At 47.5% G+C, this 15,204-nt stretch overlaps 1 protein-coding gene across 3 annotated transcripts in view; it reads right to left on the bottom strand.

Moving 5' to 3' along the window:
• Positions 1 to 15,204, bottom strand: part of Tmtc3 (Transmembrane O-mannosyltransferase targeting cadherins 3) — a 789,094-nt gene that overhangs the window by 280,105 nt on the left and 493,785 nt on the right. For all 3 annotated transcript variants that reach the window (XM_050185292.3, XM_050185293.3, XM_055074786.2), the window contains one exon: positions 9,056 to 9,137. In XM_050185292.3, coding sequence (XP_050041249.2) covers positions 9,056 to 9,137 — 82 coding nt within the window. The remainder of the gene's footprint in view (positions 1 to 9,055; positions 9,138 to 15,204) is intronic.

The raw sequence follows: 15,204 nt of genomic DNA, 5'->3' as shown, positions 1-15,204 counted from the left end.
TGACTATGGGTATGACTACCTGTTGAACTGACACCACGTCATTGCCCGTCTCGTGATTACGGGTCACGATTGTCAATTTCTCTATGCTAAAATTAAGGCCTGCTATTGCCACTTATATTCGCAAGTCTCCGTAAATCCATTGCACTGCGTGCCAGTACCACTTTGTCGACTGCTTACACAGGGACCTTTCATTGCACTTTTTGCCAATCAGGGCTGTAAGATAGATCAATACCTAATTCAGTAACGTAAAGCGCAAACAACAATGCAGATATAGGACACCGTTGCTTCAGTCCTCAGAGAAGTTACACAACTTGATCGGTTTGCGGCCTTGCCGTATGATTTGTACTTGGTTGTCCCTACATATCTCCCTGAACAGCTGCAAGAAATTGTCGTGTATGCCCCCATGCTTGAGGATATTTCATACATACACCCGGTCTACGCTGTCATAAGCTCACTTAACACTTTTGCTTAATGCTGGTCGGATGGATGCTACAAGCGCCCCCTTTGGGCGGTTGCTTGCCCCATCAAGCACTCTTTATTATATTGCCTAAAGTGCTATCTATGTTTAAAAAAAAGAAAAACCCCACGAAGAATTCCCATCACCAAACTTTCTGAATACCTATTGGGAACTTTATTTTGCAAGCCTTCGTCGCCTTGTCGTTTGCCTACTTTCACCAAACTTCCAATCGCTTTTCACTAGCTCTACTGCCGACATGTTTACTTCCCCCATGCTCTCGCTGAACCCAAGCGCTTCAAGGAGGCCAGAGCTGCCTAAATTGACCGCTGGGCAAATATCTTCACATTCTAATAAAACATGCTCAATCGTTTCCATAGCTTTACCGCAGAAAGCACATGCTTCTTCTTCCTAGTTGTACCTCGCTTTACAAATGCGTGTTACAAGGCATCCTGATTTTGCTTCGAAAAGCAATGAGCTTTTCTTTGAGACATCATAGATTGTTACTTTCCTGATTTCGTTTTCCCGCTTAGGTAGTCACTCATAGGAAGGAGGTTTCTTTTCCATTGCAGCCACCCAATCCCAGCCTCTCTGACATTTCGCTTGTCGTCCTTTGTTGCCCTGTCGCTTACCATACCGGTCGCACACTTGCTGGTAAGCTTGCTAGTTCCTCCACTGTGCGCCTGCTGCAGACAGATCCACCTCGTGGCGTTATCATTCATTTATCCGTCAACGGCACACGTGCCAGTGTTCTACTACATTACAGTCACGCTGCTTCGCGCTGCTCCTGCGCTCACACCGACTGTGCGGGCATTGAGGGATGTCAGTGTCAGCAGACGGGTTTAGCTGGCTATACTCTCAACGGGTATGTTGTGGTAGTTGAGATGGAATACAATGGTCGCTTCATCACTGAGCTTCGACATGTCAGCAGGTGCCACGTAAACACAATCACGGCGAAGCGAACGTATGGTCCCTAATATTCTCGGGACCATCCCACTTGAAAAACGAAACAGGAAATTTTCAGTGTGCGCATTTTGGGACGTTGTTTCTGTCATTCTGTTGTCTGTAGTTCTGTCGTCTGTAGTTCTGTTGTCTGACGTTCTGTTATCTGTAGTGTGACGTCCTGTAGTCGAAAGTTCTGTAGTTCCTGATCATTATTTAATTAAAAATTGACAGAGACCTCTTTAAGGATATGTAAAATTATTAGTACAAAAAAATGTAAAAAAGAACAAACCCTTCCCGCCCGGGATTCGAACTTCCGACCTGAGGATGCCGAGCCCAGCGTCTTACCACTGCACCACGCCGCACACGTTTGTCAGAGTACAGTTTGGCTATGTCAACAGTAAAAATTGCTCTCTGCGTTGCTGTTTACATTTGTATTTTAAAAGCCAAGATGCGCTTTCACTCCACCGCGTCAACTGCTGCATCTCTAGAAGAGCAAAAGTGTTGTTACCATCGACAGGTACATCGTGGAGTGCGAGAACATCGATTTTGCTGTACGATATCCATATCGAATAAGAATATCAGAAATAGACAACGGTGACCCGGGACACTGTTAGCGTTGTTACTGCTAATTTTGACAGTTGTCTCTCGCTCTTTACACTTTTGAGCACGCATATAATTCATGTGTTCAATGCAAAATAGCTACATAAACACTCGTGGATGAGTCTTCATTCTGACAGCATACTGGCTTCTCACGGCAGCGCTGTACCAGATTAGTGAGACCCGAGCGGGACAGCTTTTCACGCAACTCTGTGGAACAACCTAAAACTTCTTTTCCACTTCGCATAAGCTCGTGAAATATTTCTGGGAAATTAACTAATGTGTCCGTGTAACCGCACATGCAAGTCCACAGGTCTGTGTGCCACATCTTACCAAATAAAACAAAACGGATACGCAGCCATTCCCGCAGATGGTATGATTTTGATCAGCGGCCGATTGTTGAGGAGGCCGGTAGGGCGTTGCTGGTGCCGCGTCGCCACGGCGCAATTATAACAATTGGCCATGTCCACTTTAAGAGCGGTGTCGGTGCTATCAGCATTGCCGGCTTCAGAGAAGCGCGATTGAATACCGCGCAAGAGAAAATTACAGTGTACACCACCGATGCGAGACATACAATTTTAAAGGGTCGCGATGGAAAGCGCTTCTGTTGCGACTTCAGAACTCTTGGCCGTCGCGACCGAATGCTTGTGTTGCGACGTCAGAATTGCTGTCGTAACGTCAGAGTCGCTGTCACGATAGAAAGCTGTTGTTCCGACTTCAGAACTCTTGTTGTCGCGACAGAACGTTTCTGTTGGGACTTCGGAACTCTTGGTCTTCGCGACAGAATGCTCCCGTTGCGACATCAGAATTTCTGTCGTAACGTCAGAAATGTCTGTAAATTACAGAAACGTCAGGAACTTCTGTCGTACCACAGAAATTTCTGTAGTTGCGACAGGAATTCCTGTTGTCTTTTTCGACTGCGCACTACAGAAGCTTGTCGCATCGCATAATTTCAGTGCACTTCTGTTGTCATCATTGGGTACATGTTGCAACGATAGGTTTCTGTTGTACAACAACAGCTCTCTGTAGTACAACAGAAGTTTGTCGCATTACTACGGGAAAACTTCTGTTATGAAAACTGGGGGCCTGTCGCAATGATAGGTTTCTGTCGTACAACAACATTTTTCTGTAGTACAACAGAAGTTGGTCGCATTACTTCAGGAACACTTCTGTTGTGACAATTGGGGGCCTGTTGCCACAATAGGTTTCTGTAGTATTTCAACAGCTCTCTGTAGCAGTACAGAAGTTTGTCGGGTTACTTCAGGAACATTTCTGTTGGGACAACAGGGTGCCTGTTGTGATGACAAATTTTTCTGTAGTACTACAAAAATCTGTTGTAGAGCTTCAGCTTTCTCTTGTAACAAGAGACATACGACCGAGTGTACTTCTGTAGTCACAACAAGAAATGCCTGTTGGACATCAGAGAAGTCTGTCGCTCCATCAGGAATCTGTAGTTACTACAGAAAAATACTGTTGTACAACAGAAATTTCTGTAGTACTGAAGGCAACCTCTGTTGTCATTTTCAACTGGCATAGCAAAGGCCAAGTACACGCGAAGGCAGCGGCGATTTCGATGTAGCCTGTGAGCGCGGTGCCCTAGGTTGCTAGAGTGGTCGGCGAGATTCCCGCTGTATGTCTACCCAGCCAGGGAACGATGTTTGCTGCCCGCGTAGCAAAACGTCCCTGGGCGACGTCTATGCCACGCCATTGGGCAACGAAAGGCGAGGCACTGCCGTCCCGTGATGCGCTCTCACCACTGTGAAACGGCCCCAGTGAAAACACTGCTTAAAGGGGCAAAACGCGCTCTGCTCCGAATTTGACTTTGCGAGTAGCAAGGTTACACATACTCCGTGTAATGAATGAGAAAAAGAAAGAAAGATAGGAATCAATTCCAGAAGAATGTTTCCGGCATGTGCGAGAGCTGTCTATCCCGAATACAGTATGCTGCGTGCACGGAGCATCACGGGCTTTGAACTTGTACATTTCTATGACACGTGTGTGAACAATGAGCAAAAATATTCAGAGCTGGTATTTGATGCTAAAGGCAGATTACACGAAAGTCTACGTCGCTAATATGACGTCGTTCTTTCATGACGAAACAACCTGCAAGGAAATGTTTGGATTGCACTAGCAATACATACGAACTTAAAAGGCTACACACAGCAGACTTTGTACAATTTTGTCCTTTTAGAGCACGAGCGCTTGTCGACGTCCGTCACACTGTCCCTGTGTCTTCTGTGCGCTAAAAGGCCAAAGCGGGAAACCAACAATGCCCAAGCTTACAGTAATTTATACAACTTCTGCCAGTAAATTTGCGGGACTGACCTCGTAACAAAATTAGGCACTAAAGATCTATGATGTATGTCCGTGTAAACGAAGCTTTCTAAGTTTAGGATTTGGAGAACGGTAAACCAAACACGGAACATGATGTGCACACCCTTGCAGTTTTTTAACGATGTCGCGCGAGCGTCGACCGCACCGCATGTCAGTGGCCCTGTAGCGGTGAGGTGCACAACTAAGGCAAACAGTCAGGCAGAATGCATTCCCACTAGAATCCACTTTGCACGATCGCACATAAAGTTGCCAATCCCACCGTGCCTCGCCGCTAAAAGGCGGCTGACACGCCGTGCGGTCGACACAAATTGCAATGGTGTACAATGCACTTATTTACAGGTTATACGCTCTTAAAAAATAAAGGGAGCAAGAAAGGAGGAAGCAGCCAATCTCCTCCTTCAGGACGGTGACACGCACTGCACGTGTCGCGCCATCTTGCGGCAATCAAAAGGGGAAGAACGTTTCTCCCTTGCTTGCGTACCTTGCGTCCCCGCCGCCCGAGCATCGGCTACAATAACTTGTTTTAGAGGGAAATGAATGCTAAGTAGCATAACCTGAGGTCTAAACCTTTCATGACAAGCGACCACCAGTGTCAAACCTCTAGCTCTAACGGGAGCCGCGATACGAGAATAGTTCAACTCGAAAGCAGCGCCCGCTTGCTGACGCACAGCGAGACAAGCCCGCACTCGGGCATCTCGGCCTAGACACCGCAGATACTAGCCAGTCTTTCTCCTTTTGATGCTTGAAATTAAGATGAGGAGAAGGTTAAGCTACCTCAAATGTATGCATTTGTGGCCGTTTTGAAGCGCCATCCGCGACGGCTTCGAAGCGATAGCAAAATACGTTTGCTGGCGCCGTCGGCACGTAGCTGGGCGGTGTGAGCGCATCACCGCCGCAAGCGACGTCGTCGAATCTAAAGCTGGAACATAAACCCTGCCGCCTCAGCATGGAGGCGCTCGAGCGCACCATGCAACCAGATATACATCTCCATATCCAGCGTCACTTGCGTGCCGGTTCGCCTGCGTCTCCGCCCGCCAGCGGCGGCTCCTCCGTGATGCATCGTGCAGCGCACACGACACTACAGAGACGGGAAGCGCCGACCAACAATGGAAGATGTATTTCCTAAAAGGCGAGGTGCAAGCAAACATACAAACAAGAAGTACCCAGACTAAATTTGAAAAAACGCTTTTACAAATTTCCGACTTCCGCGTTGCAGTTTTGCACATACGGCTGTCGGCGTCTCTGAAGAAAAGCAGACACTCCCGAAGATAACATGCAGAGGGACAATTGAAAGTACAAAGTACGAAAAGCCTAATGAAAGGCACAACGGTACGGGGCAAACGGGTATGCGCAGACGTGGATAATGGGAAACACATGGGTACGACAGCATTGCGCACTGTGTCGAGTGCCGGGATTCTGCGTACAGGGCACCGTCGAACTCGAGCGTCGGTACGAGGCGAAACCACCCTCTCTCTAGCAGAAAGCAGAAACAACAAAAAATGAAAGTGTCCAACTCAAGAGATAGCATAGAATTCGCGGAACTGTCAAAACTGATCAACAAGGCGAAAATAAGGGATATTCGAAACTATAACGTGAGAAAGACTGAAGAAGCCGTAGAAAATGGTCGCTGCCTGAAAGCAGTGAGAAATAAACTTGGCATAGGACAAACCAAGATGCATGCACTGAAAGATAAGCAGGGTAATATCATCAGCAATCTCGAAGATATGGTAAATGAAGCGGAACAATTCTATACTGACCTGTATAGTACCCAGAGGAGTCAGGATGCCTCCCTTAGTAATGAACAGGATACAGAAACTCCTCCTACAACTAGCGATGAGGTCAGAAGGCCCTTGCAAGACATGAAACGAGGAAGAGCGGCAGGAAAAGATGGAATAACAGTCGATTTAATCAAAGACAGAGGAGACATAATTGTTGGAAAACTGGCGGCTTTTTATACGAAGTCTCTATCGACTGCAACGGTCCCAGAAAACTACAAGGATGCAAACATTATACTAATCCACAAAAAAGGAGACGTTAAAGAATTGAAAAATTATAGGCCAATTAGCTTATTCCCAGTATTATATAAAATATTTACCAAAATGATATCCAATAGAATAAGGGCAACAATGGACTTTAGTCAACCAAGGGAACAGGATGGCTTCAGGAAAGGATACTCTACAATGGATCACATCCATGTCATTAATCAGGCTATCGAGAAATCCGTAGAGTACAATAAGCTTCTCTGAATAAAGGGAAAAATCAGACATCCACCCGTTCGTAGCGATTAGCTACAAGGGAAACCCATACGGATTCCTCGAAAGAAAAGCCTCATAGATGAAGAAAAATTCGTCCTGGTCCGGGACTCGAACCTGGGACCACCGCCTTTCCGGGGCAGCCACTCTACCATCTGAGCTAACCAGGCGGCTAGCAGATGGCAGGGCGAAGTCAAATTTGTCGACTACACGAAGCAAACGCATGTGTTTGACGTAGTAGTTCTGCGGAAACCCGAAAGGTGGAGAGAAGTAATGAATAAAGGGAAAAATCAGACATCCACCTGTTCGGAGCAATTTGCTACAAGAAAGGCGGTGGTCCTGGGTTCGAGTCCTGGACCAGGGCGAATTTTTCTTAAATTATGAGGCTTTTCTTGCGTGGAACCCGCATGGGTTTCTTTTGTAGCAAATTGCTACGAACGGGTGGATGTCTGATTTTTCCCTTTATTCACTACTTCTCTCCACCTTACGGGTTTCCGCAGAACAACTACATCAATAAGCTTCTGTATATGGTTTTCATAGATTATGAAAAGGCATTTGATTCAGTAGAGAAACTAGCAGTCATAGATGCATTATGTCTCAAGGTGTACAGAACGCTTACGTAAATACTTTGGAAAATATCTACAGAGGTTCTACAGCTATGTTAGTTCTACACAAGAAGAGCAAGAAGATACCTATAAAGAAAGGGGTCAGGTAGGGAGACACAATCTTTCCAATGCTATTCACTGACTGCTTGGAAGAAGTATTCAAGCTATTAAACTGGGAAGGATTATGAGTAAGGATCGACGGCGAATATTTCCAACCTTCGGCTTGCCGATGACATTGTTCTATTCAGCCACAATGCAGACGAGTTACAAGAAATGATTGAGGACCTTAACTGAGAGAGAGTGTAAGAGTGGGGTTGAAGATTAATGTGCAGAAAAGAGAGATAATGATGAATAGCCGGGCAAAGGAATAAGAGTTCAAGATCGCCAGTGAGCCTCTAAATTCTGTGAAGGAGTACTTTAACTAGGTCAATTAATTACAGGGAACCCTGATCATGAGAAGGAAATTCATAGAAGAATAACAATAGGTTGGATCGCATACGGGAGACATTGTCAATTCCTGGCTGGAAGCTTACCATTATCATTGAAATGGAAGATGTACAATCAGTGCATTTTACCAGGCCTGACATATGGAGCGGAGACTTGGAGACTGACAAAGAAGCTTGAGAATAAGTTAAAGACCGCGCAAGGAGCGGTGGAACGAACATTGCTAGGCATAGCGTTAAGAGGCAGAAAGAGAGCGGTCTGGATCAAAGAGCAAACGGGTACAGACGATATTCTAATTGACATCAAGAGAGAAAAATGGAGCTGGGCAGTTCATGTAATGCGCCTCTTAGATAACCGTTTGACCATTATCGTTACAGAATGGGTGCTAAGAGAAGGGAAGCGCAGTCGTGGACGGCAGAAGAATAGTTGGAGCGATGAAATCAGGAAATTCGCGTGCGCTAGTTCGAATCGGTTGTCGCAGGATAGAAGTAATTGGAGATCGTATGAAGAGACCTTCGTCCTGCAAAGGACATAAAACAGGCGCCGGCGGCGGCGGCGCTGCTGCTGCTGATGATGATGATGAGATAGAGGTGTGCCTCCTAATGAGTTACCATGGAAGCCCCTTGCAAGACTATGCCTACTCCGAGCACATACAAAGCGACTCAACAACATCCATTTCTCGAGTTTTACTTTCAGAAAAAAAAGTAACAAAAATAAATCCTGGAACTTTCCTGAAGATAGGATATGAATGTGAATTCGAAAACACGACCAAATCCGCACGAATGCGCGACCACGCCGAACACCATTCGACGATTAGATCACCAACGGCCTGACAAAGCAAAAACTTCCGCACGTGATGTGCAAGCTCCGAAGCAAGCGCAGCTGCGCCGCAGCTGTCACTGATTTGTTTGATTGGGCTTCGTAAACGTCAGTGCAGACCTCACAACGAAAACACTAGGCAAGGTAGTCGTGACTTGGAGGGATGTGCGCATGAGTCTGCATTTTTTTATGTGATACAACAAAAAGAGCAGACGGAAAACGCCGTTTGCAAGCTTCAGTATCGTGCAAACGACGAAAAAGACAAAACGTCGAATGCGGGTGACATTCCCCGATTCTCCAGCCTTTCTTCTTGCCTACTTACATTTATAAATTGGTATATGTCTATTCTCTTAACTGCTTCCGACACCAGCACGCGGCTGCACGTCTAGGCCAAACACGGCAGTGATGGCGGCAAGTAGGGAGCAGCCAAGTGCACCACGCCACCGCGTGCTCGAATGTGACGAAGCCGTGGTGCACGGCAAGCGACAGAGGCCGAGATGGAAACTGGACACGACAGCCCTGTTACGTAGACGGGGCTCACGCGTCTCCACGGTACTCACTCCGGCAGCTCGCGGGTCTCACGGATGCCTCGCGCGCGCACTTACCGCTTCGGTGTGCACCGGGTGAACGGCGAAGAGCAGAGCAGCGGCGACACTGGCCCTGGCGGGGACCACCATGGAGCAGACCCTGCGGTTGAGAGAAAACAAGGGACGAACGCGCTTCACACGACTGCTTCCAAGGCTGCATCTAAGCACAGGGGCACGTTCTTCTCGGCAACGACTGCACCACTTTTGATGGGGCTCGCTGCATTTAAAAGAAAAAAAAAAGTAAAACGTACTGAATCGCGGAAATAGTGAAATCTTTCGTTTAGGCTACAATTTCTTTTAATTCTTGAAATTGACGGCATTTCAATAAACCAACGAATTAGGTTTACCACTCTGTAGATCCGCGTATAGAACACAACACAATTCTGTAAGCAGCGCCTAATAGTACATCTTGTTACGTTCGACCTCCGGAAGCTGACGACTTCGGGGAAACGACTGTCCCCAACCGAACGGCGCCACCATGTCTACTGCGGCGACTGACTTTGAAAGGACGACACTACGACAGTCCCCAGCCCATCGGCGCCATCATGTCCGGGTGCGGTCGGCGGACCAAGTATTGTTAATGGATTCGCCATCACCGTCACGGTTTGTTTGAAGCGGTGGAACTCCTGGAAGAAGGTGTTTTGCGGCATCGCCTCACAGGTCTTAGAAGTCGTCAGTCAATGGACAGACGCAGCGGCCACTGTCTGCGGGGTCAACTCTGGGACCAAGAGGAGCCTGCTTGGGGCAGGAGGACCCGTATCTGCGGGAACCCTCTCACCTCAGTGTGGTCAGTGAAAACTGTGCGAAAGTGAGTGTGTAAACCCTCCCCCTCAAAGCCGGGTCGGTTACGATGACTTTGGACGCTCCGAATCGGTCGACGGTTGATCGGCCATTTTCTCTCGCTAGGGATCTAGGGAGGACAGAGTGTTTATAAGCAGCCGTGGCGCGGCTGCTGGGGGTGCATTCCTCTTTCAGTAATGCTAGACTGATTAACTGTAACGTTCTCATATAGATACTGTAAATAAATCCAATATTCCTCGTTCTCGATGAGAACAAGTCTCTCCCTTCAACAACGTCCTCAGCGTGGATGAGTTGGACGACGGTATGGGCCAGCTGCCATCTATTTCATGCGCGACCACAACCATTACAATCTAAAGCGGGAACATACTAATTTATTATACACCACTATGAAATACGCCACAATGTGTAAGCAGGACTTCTGCGAAACCCTCGTAAACATTGCAACCATTTCAATTAAAGGGCAAATTCATACATTACGTTCGTACGCTTTGGACGATTCCATACGATTACTTTTACGTTTAAATATACTTAAGTTTATAATTGTGCTATTCGCTTTTTGACGAATCCCACATGGTTACGTGCCACTGTCGTATAAGGCACTACTGCTACTGATACAACACGAACCACTCTCCCACCGCTGGTTATACTTACGAGTGAATTAAATGCGACAGTAGCCTGAGCGTCCCTCTATGAGCATGTGATCCATGTTTTGCCTGCTGCGGCTTGCTGTCTCAGCAAAGAAAAAAGCCTGAGAGTGATGGCATCAAATTATCGCTGACAAGCTCGTTGCTCTTATCAGCCACCAATGGCAATGTAACGTGCCGTTCATACACACACACACACACACACACACACACACACACACACACACACACACACACACACACATATATATATATATATATATATATATATTGTGAGCATTATATTACCCTTTTATCTTCTTCATCTGTGTATATTCATCATGGCCAGCGTCATCGGCTTCAGCGCGCGACCGGCGCAATAAACCGTTGAGGCTAACAGCTGTCTCGCAAGTGGTGGAGGTGCTGGGTCCCCACCGGCCGTTCCTTCATGGACCGTGAGAGACGCGAGACGCGGTCGCTGAGTCAGTACGGATCCCCATCTGGTCCTCGAAGTTTTCACCCTATCAACGGAAACTTCTTCGATAGGACTCAAAACTTGTGCTAGGAAGACGTTTCAAGGTACCCACCTTCTGGTGAGACGAACTTTTCATCGTTTCTGCGCAATTAATGGAAGAACTTGGCCGGCTTAGCCGGCCGCCGGCCACTAAGCCTAGTCCTTCGCTGGACGCCACCTCGACACCACCGACGCCACGCGCGTTCGCGGGCTTCTGAAGCATGGAAATCGAGCAAGCAGCGGCGTCCGCTGCGACACTCGGCCACTGGCGCACCGTAGGGACAACGCCGCGCCAGCAACAAGCCACCACTGTGATGGTTAAATTCACGGCATGCCTGAACCTTGCCGCAATCGACGTCGGTAGCCTGGGCAACGCTATCCGCTCGGCGGCAGGACTCAACACAGTGAAACGCAGCGACACGTACTTCAATATCCGCACCACACAAAACCTGCTGGCCGTTGACACCTATCGTCGATCTGCTGCCGACAAGCTCGTGGAACTAAAGAGCATCACTATCAACGATGTAGCTTACGAGACAAACACCTACGTGGCCACTGATCCTATGAACGCACGCGGCGTCATACATGGTATACCCACATCGGTCTGCGACGGAAAGCTGCAGAGTATTGTGGAAGTAGAACAAGCGAAACTCCTGACAATTCGCCGTATAGGCACGTCCAACACCGTGATGGTGACGGTGGAAGGCCCACGTTTACCCAGATTTGCCCTTATTAATCGCGTTGTCCAGCGCCTCTACCCATTTCGACACAGAAGTTCGCTGTGCTCGCACTGCTTCACGCTCGGTCACGCCACCGAGGTATGCCCAAAGCGTTCGATGTATTGCATGTGCCATCAATGCAGTAGAACATTTCCCAGTGCGGAAAGCATACCCCCCCACGAGTGCTTCCCTACTGGCATAATTGTGGCGGTGAACACTCGCCGACTTCGAAAGACTGCCCAGCAAGAAAAGATTCGGAACGCGCGGCGCGTTCGCGGGCATCCAAGCACCGTCGCCGACGGATGCGCAACACGAAGCCCCTACTGCATACATCAGATTTCCCTGAATTGCCACATGGGACACACCGTCCCCGTCAACAGGACACAAGAGTCACTATAAGTGACAAGACCCCAGACACATCCATCGCTACTTCCAACCGGTTTGCAGTTCTTCGGCCGACGAGTCGCAGCCGGAGTCACAGGCGCAGCCGCAGTCGCAGCCGCAACCGCAGCCGAAGTCGCAGTGCCAACCAAACCACCAGAAAAAGAAATCTCCAAATGGAAGCCCGCCGTCTAAGATCGCCAAGCGATCTACCACTCCGGAGCTGAAACGTTCCAGAAATGACAAGAGCCAGCCAGCCTCTGATAACGGTGAGCCAGTCCGTCCAAACCTACCTACTAATTCCTCACAATCCTCACCTAACATTTCACAGTCAATCCGTTCTATTTTACGGACTCCAGTTCTTCATTACTCGTACTCTCAAGCTCTTCAGCGCCCTATGACACCATCTACAACACCATCTCACATGCCGGACCAAACAAGCATGCAGCGCCTTGAACGAGCGGTCCAGGTGTTAACGGCTAAAGTAGACAGCCTCGCGAATGAGGTTGCAGTGATTCGCACGATACAGGCTGAAATGCAATAGCTAAAACAAGAAATTGCACGCACTGATGTCTTCGTTCAACAGCTAGTAGCCAACGCGCAAATATTCGCACGTGCACAGACATCCACGCAGTCCAAGGTCGATGAGCCCTCCGGCTCGGCAAATCTGTAATATGGCAGGTCCTAATCGACCTCTAGTAATATGGCAATGGAATTGCAGGAGCCTTCGAAGGAAGAAGGCTTCCTTACAACAATTCATCTGCCGAGAAGCACAGAAACCAGATATCCTTTTAATTCAAGAAGCTTGCGGACTTATATCATGACCAGGATATGAACACTTTACCCAAGGAAGTATTACTAAACGAGACAAAAGAGCTCCACAGGGTGTGACCGTTCCCATTACCACTATAACTTATGTTGCCAAACATATTCCAGCTATACAAATCGATACTGACTCCATAAACAATTCGACTCAGGAGGACGTTACTGTCCAATGCCGCTTCGGCAGCCGTGACGTTCTAATTATCTATGCATACTGGGCCCCAAGGCTCGACTGTCCTTCTTCTCTGAAATGGCTGGACATGAACACAAAGCTACATAAGGACAAAGACATCATTATAGCTGAGGATTTCAATACACATAGCATATCATGGGGCTACCAGCGCACAACGAAAGCAGGGCAGCGCCTCGAAAGAAAAATGCAAGATAACAAGTATACGTTCCTTAATGACACAACCGAGCCCACGCGCCAAGGAAACAGTGTCGAACGTGACTCTAACCCCGACTTAAGCTGGTGCCGCGGAATTGGGAATGTAACTTGGGCGAATCTTCACGAAAGTTTTGGAAGTGACCATTACATCATTGAAGTTACTCTAAGCATTCCTCGCTCTAAGACTCGCCTTGCTAACGCAACTTCTAATACACAACTTACTGACTGGCACCGATTCCGATCAGACCTAGATAGGGCCGACGAACAGCCGGACCTACATTCATGGGTGAAGAATATTAGAGAGACGAGGAAAAAGTACACCAAAATGATTGCGCGTACTGCTGAAAACCCACACGTAGACTCTCATCTGCTTAGCGTATGGGATAAAAGACACAGGATAGTGCAGAATTGGAAGAAACAAACATAATCATGGCCTTCGCAAACTTATAGAGCAAATAACATTAGAAGCACAAGAATACGCGCAAAATCTTTGCACAGAAAACTGGTTAGAAACATGTGACAAGCTCAACGGCCGCCTACATACTGCGAGAGTGTGGAATATCTTAAGATCACTTTTGGGCCAAGGAAAACCACAACACACTATGGACAAGATCATGATGAGCTCTGGCCAGACACGCGAAGAAATAGCTGAAGAAATTCGTCAGACGTTCTATCCCTTAGACCAAAATGCAGGACAACTTCCGGATTACCCAACTGAGTTACTCGAAGAGAGCACAACAGGCATAAGCAGCCTGTTTACTTTAGCTGAGTTACCTACGGCTCTCTCATCGCTGAAACGAAACACAACGCCTGGCAAAGATGGGATTACTTATAGTACACTTCGTAACTTACCCTCTTCTCAGTTAGAGCAACTTTTAGAATACATCAATAATATTTGGGAATCCGGAATCCTTCCAGAGGAATGGAAAACGGCAATAATAATACCAATCCCGAAACCCGGCAAACCAGCCAACTGTATCACGAACCTACGTCCTATATCTTTTAGCGTCGTGTGTAAGCAAACTGATGGAACGCATGGCCCTTAACCGTCTCAACTGGCACTTAGAGAACAGTAGTGCTTTTCCTTACACAATGACAGGCTTTAGATCACATGTTAGCACTCAGGATACCATGCTTCGTATCTCAGAAGATGTGTATCAAAATCACAGTCTCGTACAAACCAGAGTAATCGCAGGTGTAGATATACACAAGGCGTTCGACCACGTGAAACACTCCGCTATCCTCAAGAACCTCTTGACCTTACGAACCGGCGCCCGCCTCTACAATTATATTAAATATTTTCTTACCGGTCGTTCTATAGAAATTCAAATCAATGGAGAGCGTTCAGCGCCATACCCTCTTAGTATAGGAGTCCCTCAAGGCTCAATCCTATCACCCACTCTCTTTAATATTGCTTTGCTCGATCTGCCTGCCCGGCTCTCTTCCATCGCACTACTCGAACACAATATTTATGCAGATGATATTACTATATGGTGTTGCAAGGGGTCCCTTGGAGAACAGGAGCACATCATCCAGTCAGGCTTAGATACCATTCACGAATACGTTAACGGTATTGGGCTTAAGTGTTCTCCAACAAAATCTGAGTACATAGTAGTAACTAATCAAATAGGCCGCCGCGCGGAAGAGCAGCGCCAAAGCATCAGTCTCCATATCGAACACACTCAAATACCGCGCCGATCTAACATCAAAATACTAGGCTTCATCCTTCAGGATGACGGTAGAGCTGAAGTATGGTTGGAAAAAGCAATCCGACAACTAAACCAGATATACCACATGCTATCTAGAGTAAGACGTAAACACAGAGGACTAAAGCAGCAAGAACTTGCAAGGATTATTGAGGCGCTTGTCTACTCCCGTGTGCTCTACCAACTTCTATATCAATCTCTCGCCAAGACCTA

This window comes from Dermacentor andersoni, chromosome 4 (assembly GCF_023375885.2).
Source record: "Dermacentor andersoni chromosome 4, qqDerAnde1_hic_scaffold, whole genome shotgun sequence".
Taxonomy (NCBI): Eukaryota; Metazoa; Arthropoda; class Arachnida; order Ixodida; family Ixodidae; genus Dermacentor; species Dermacentor andersoni.
This window is presented reverse-complemented; position numbering and strand designations above follow the sequence as displayed.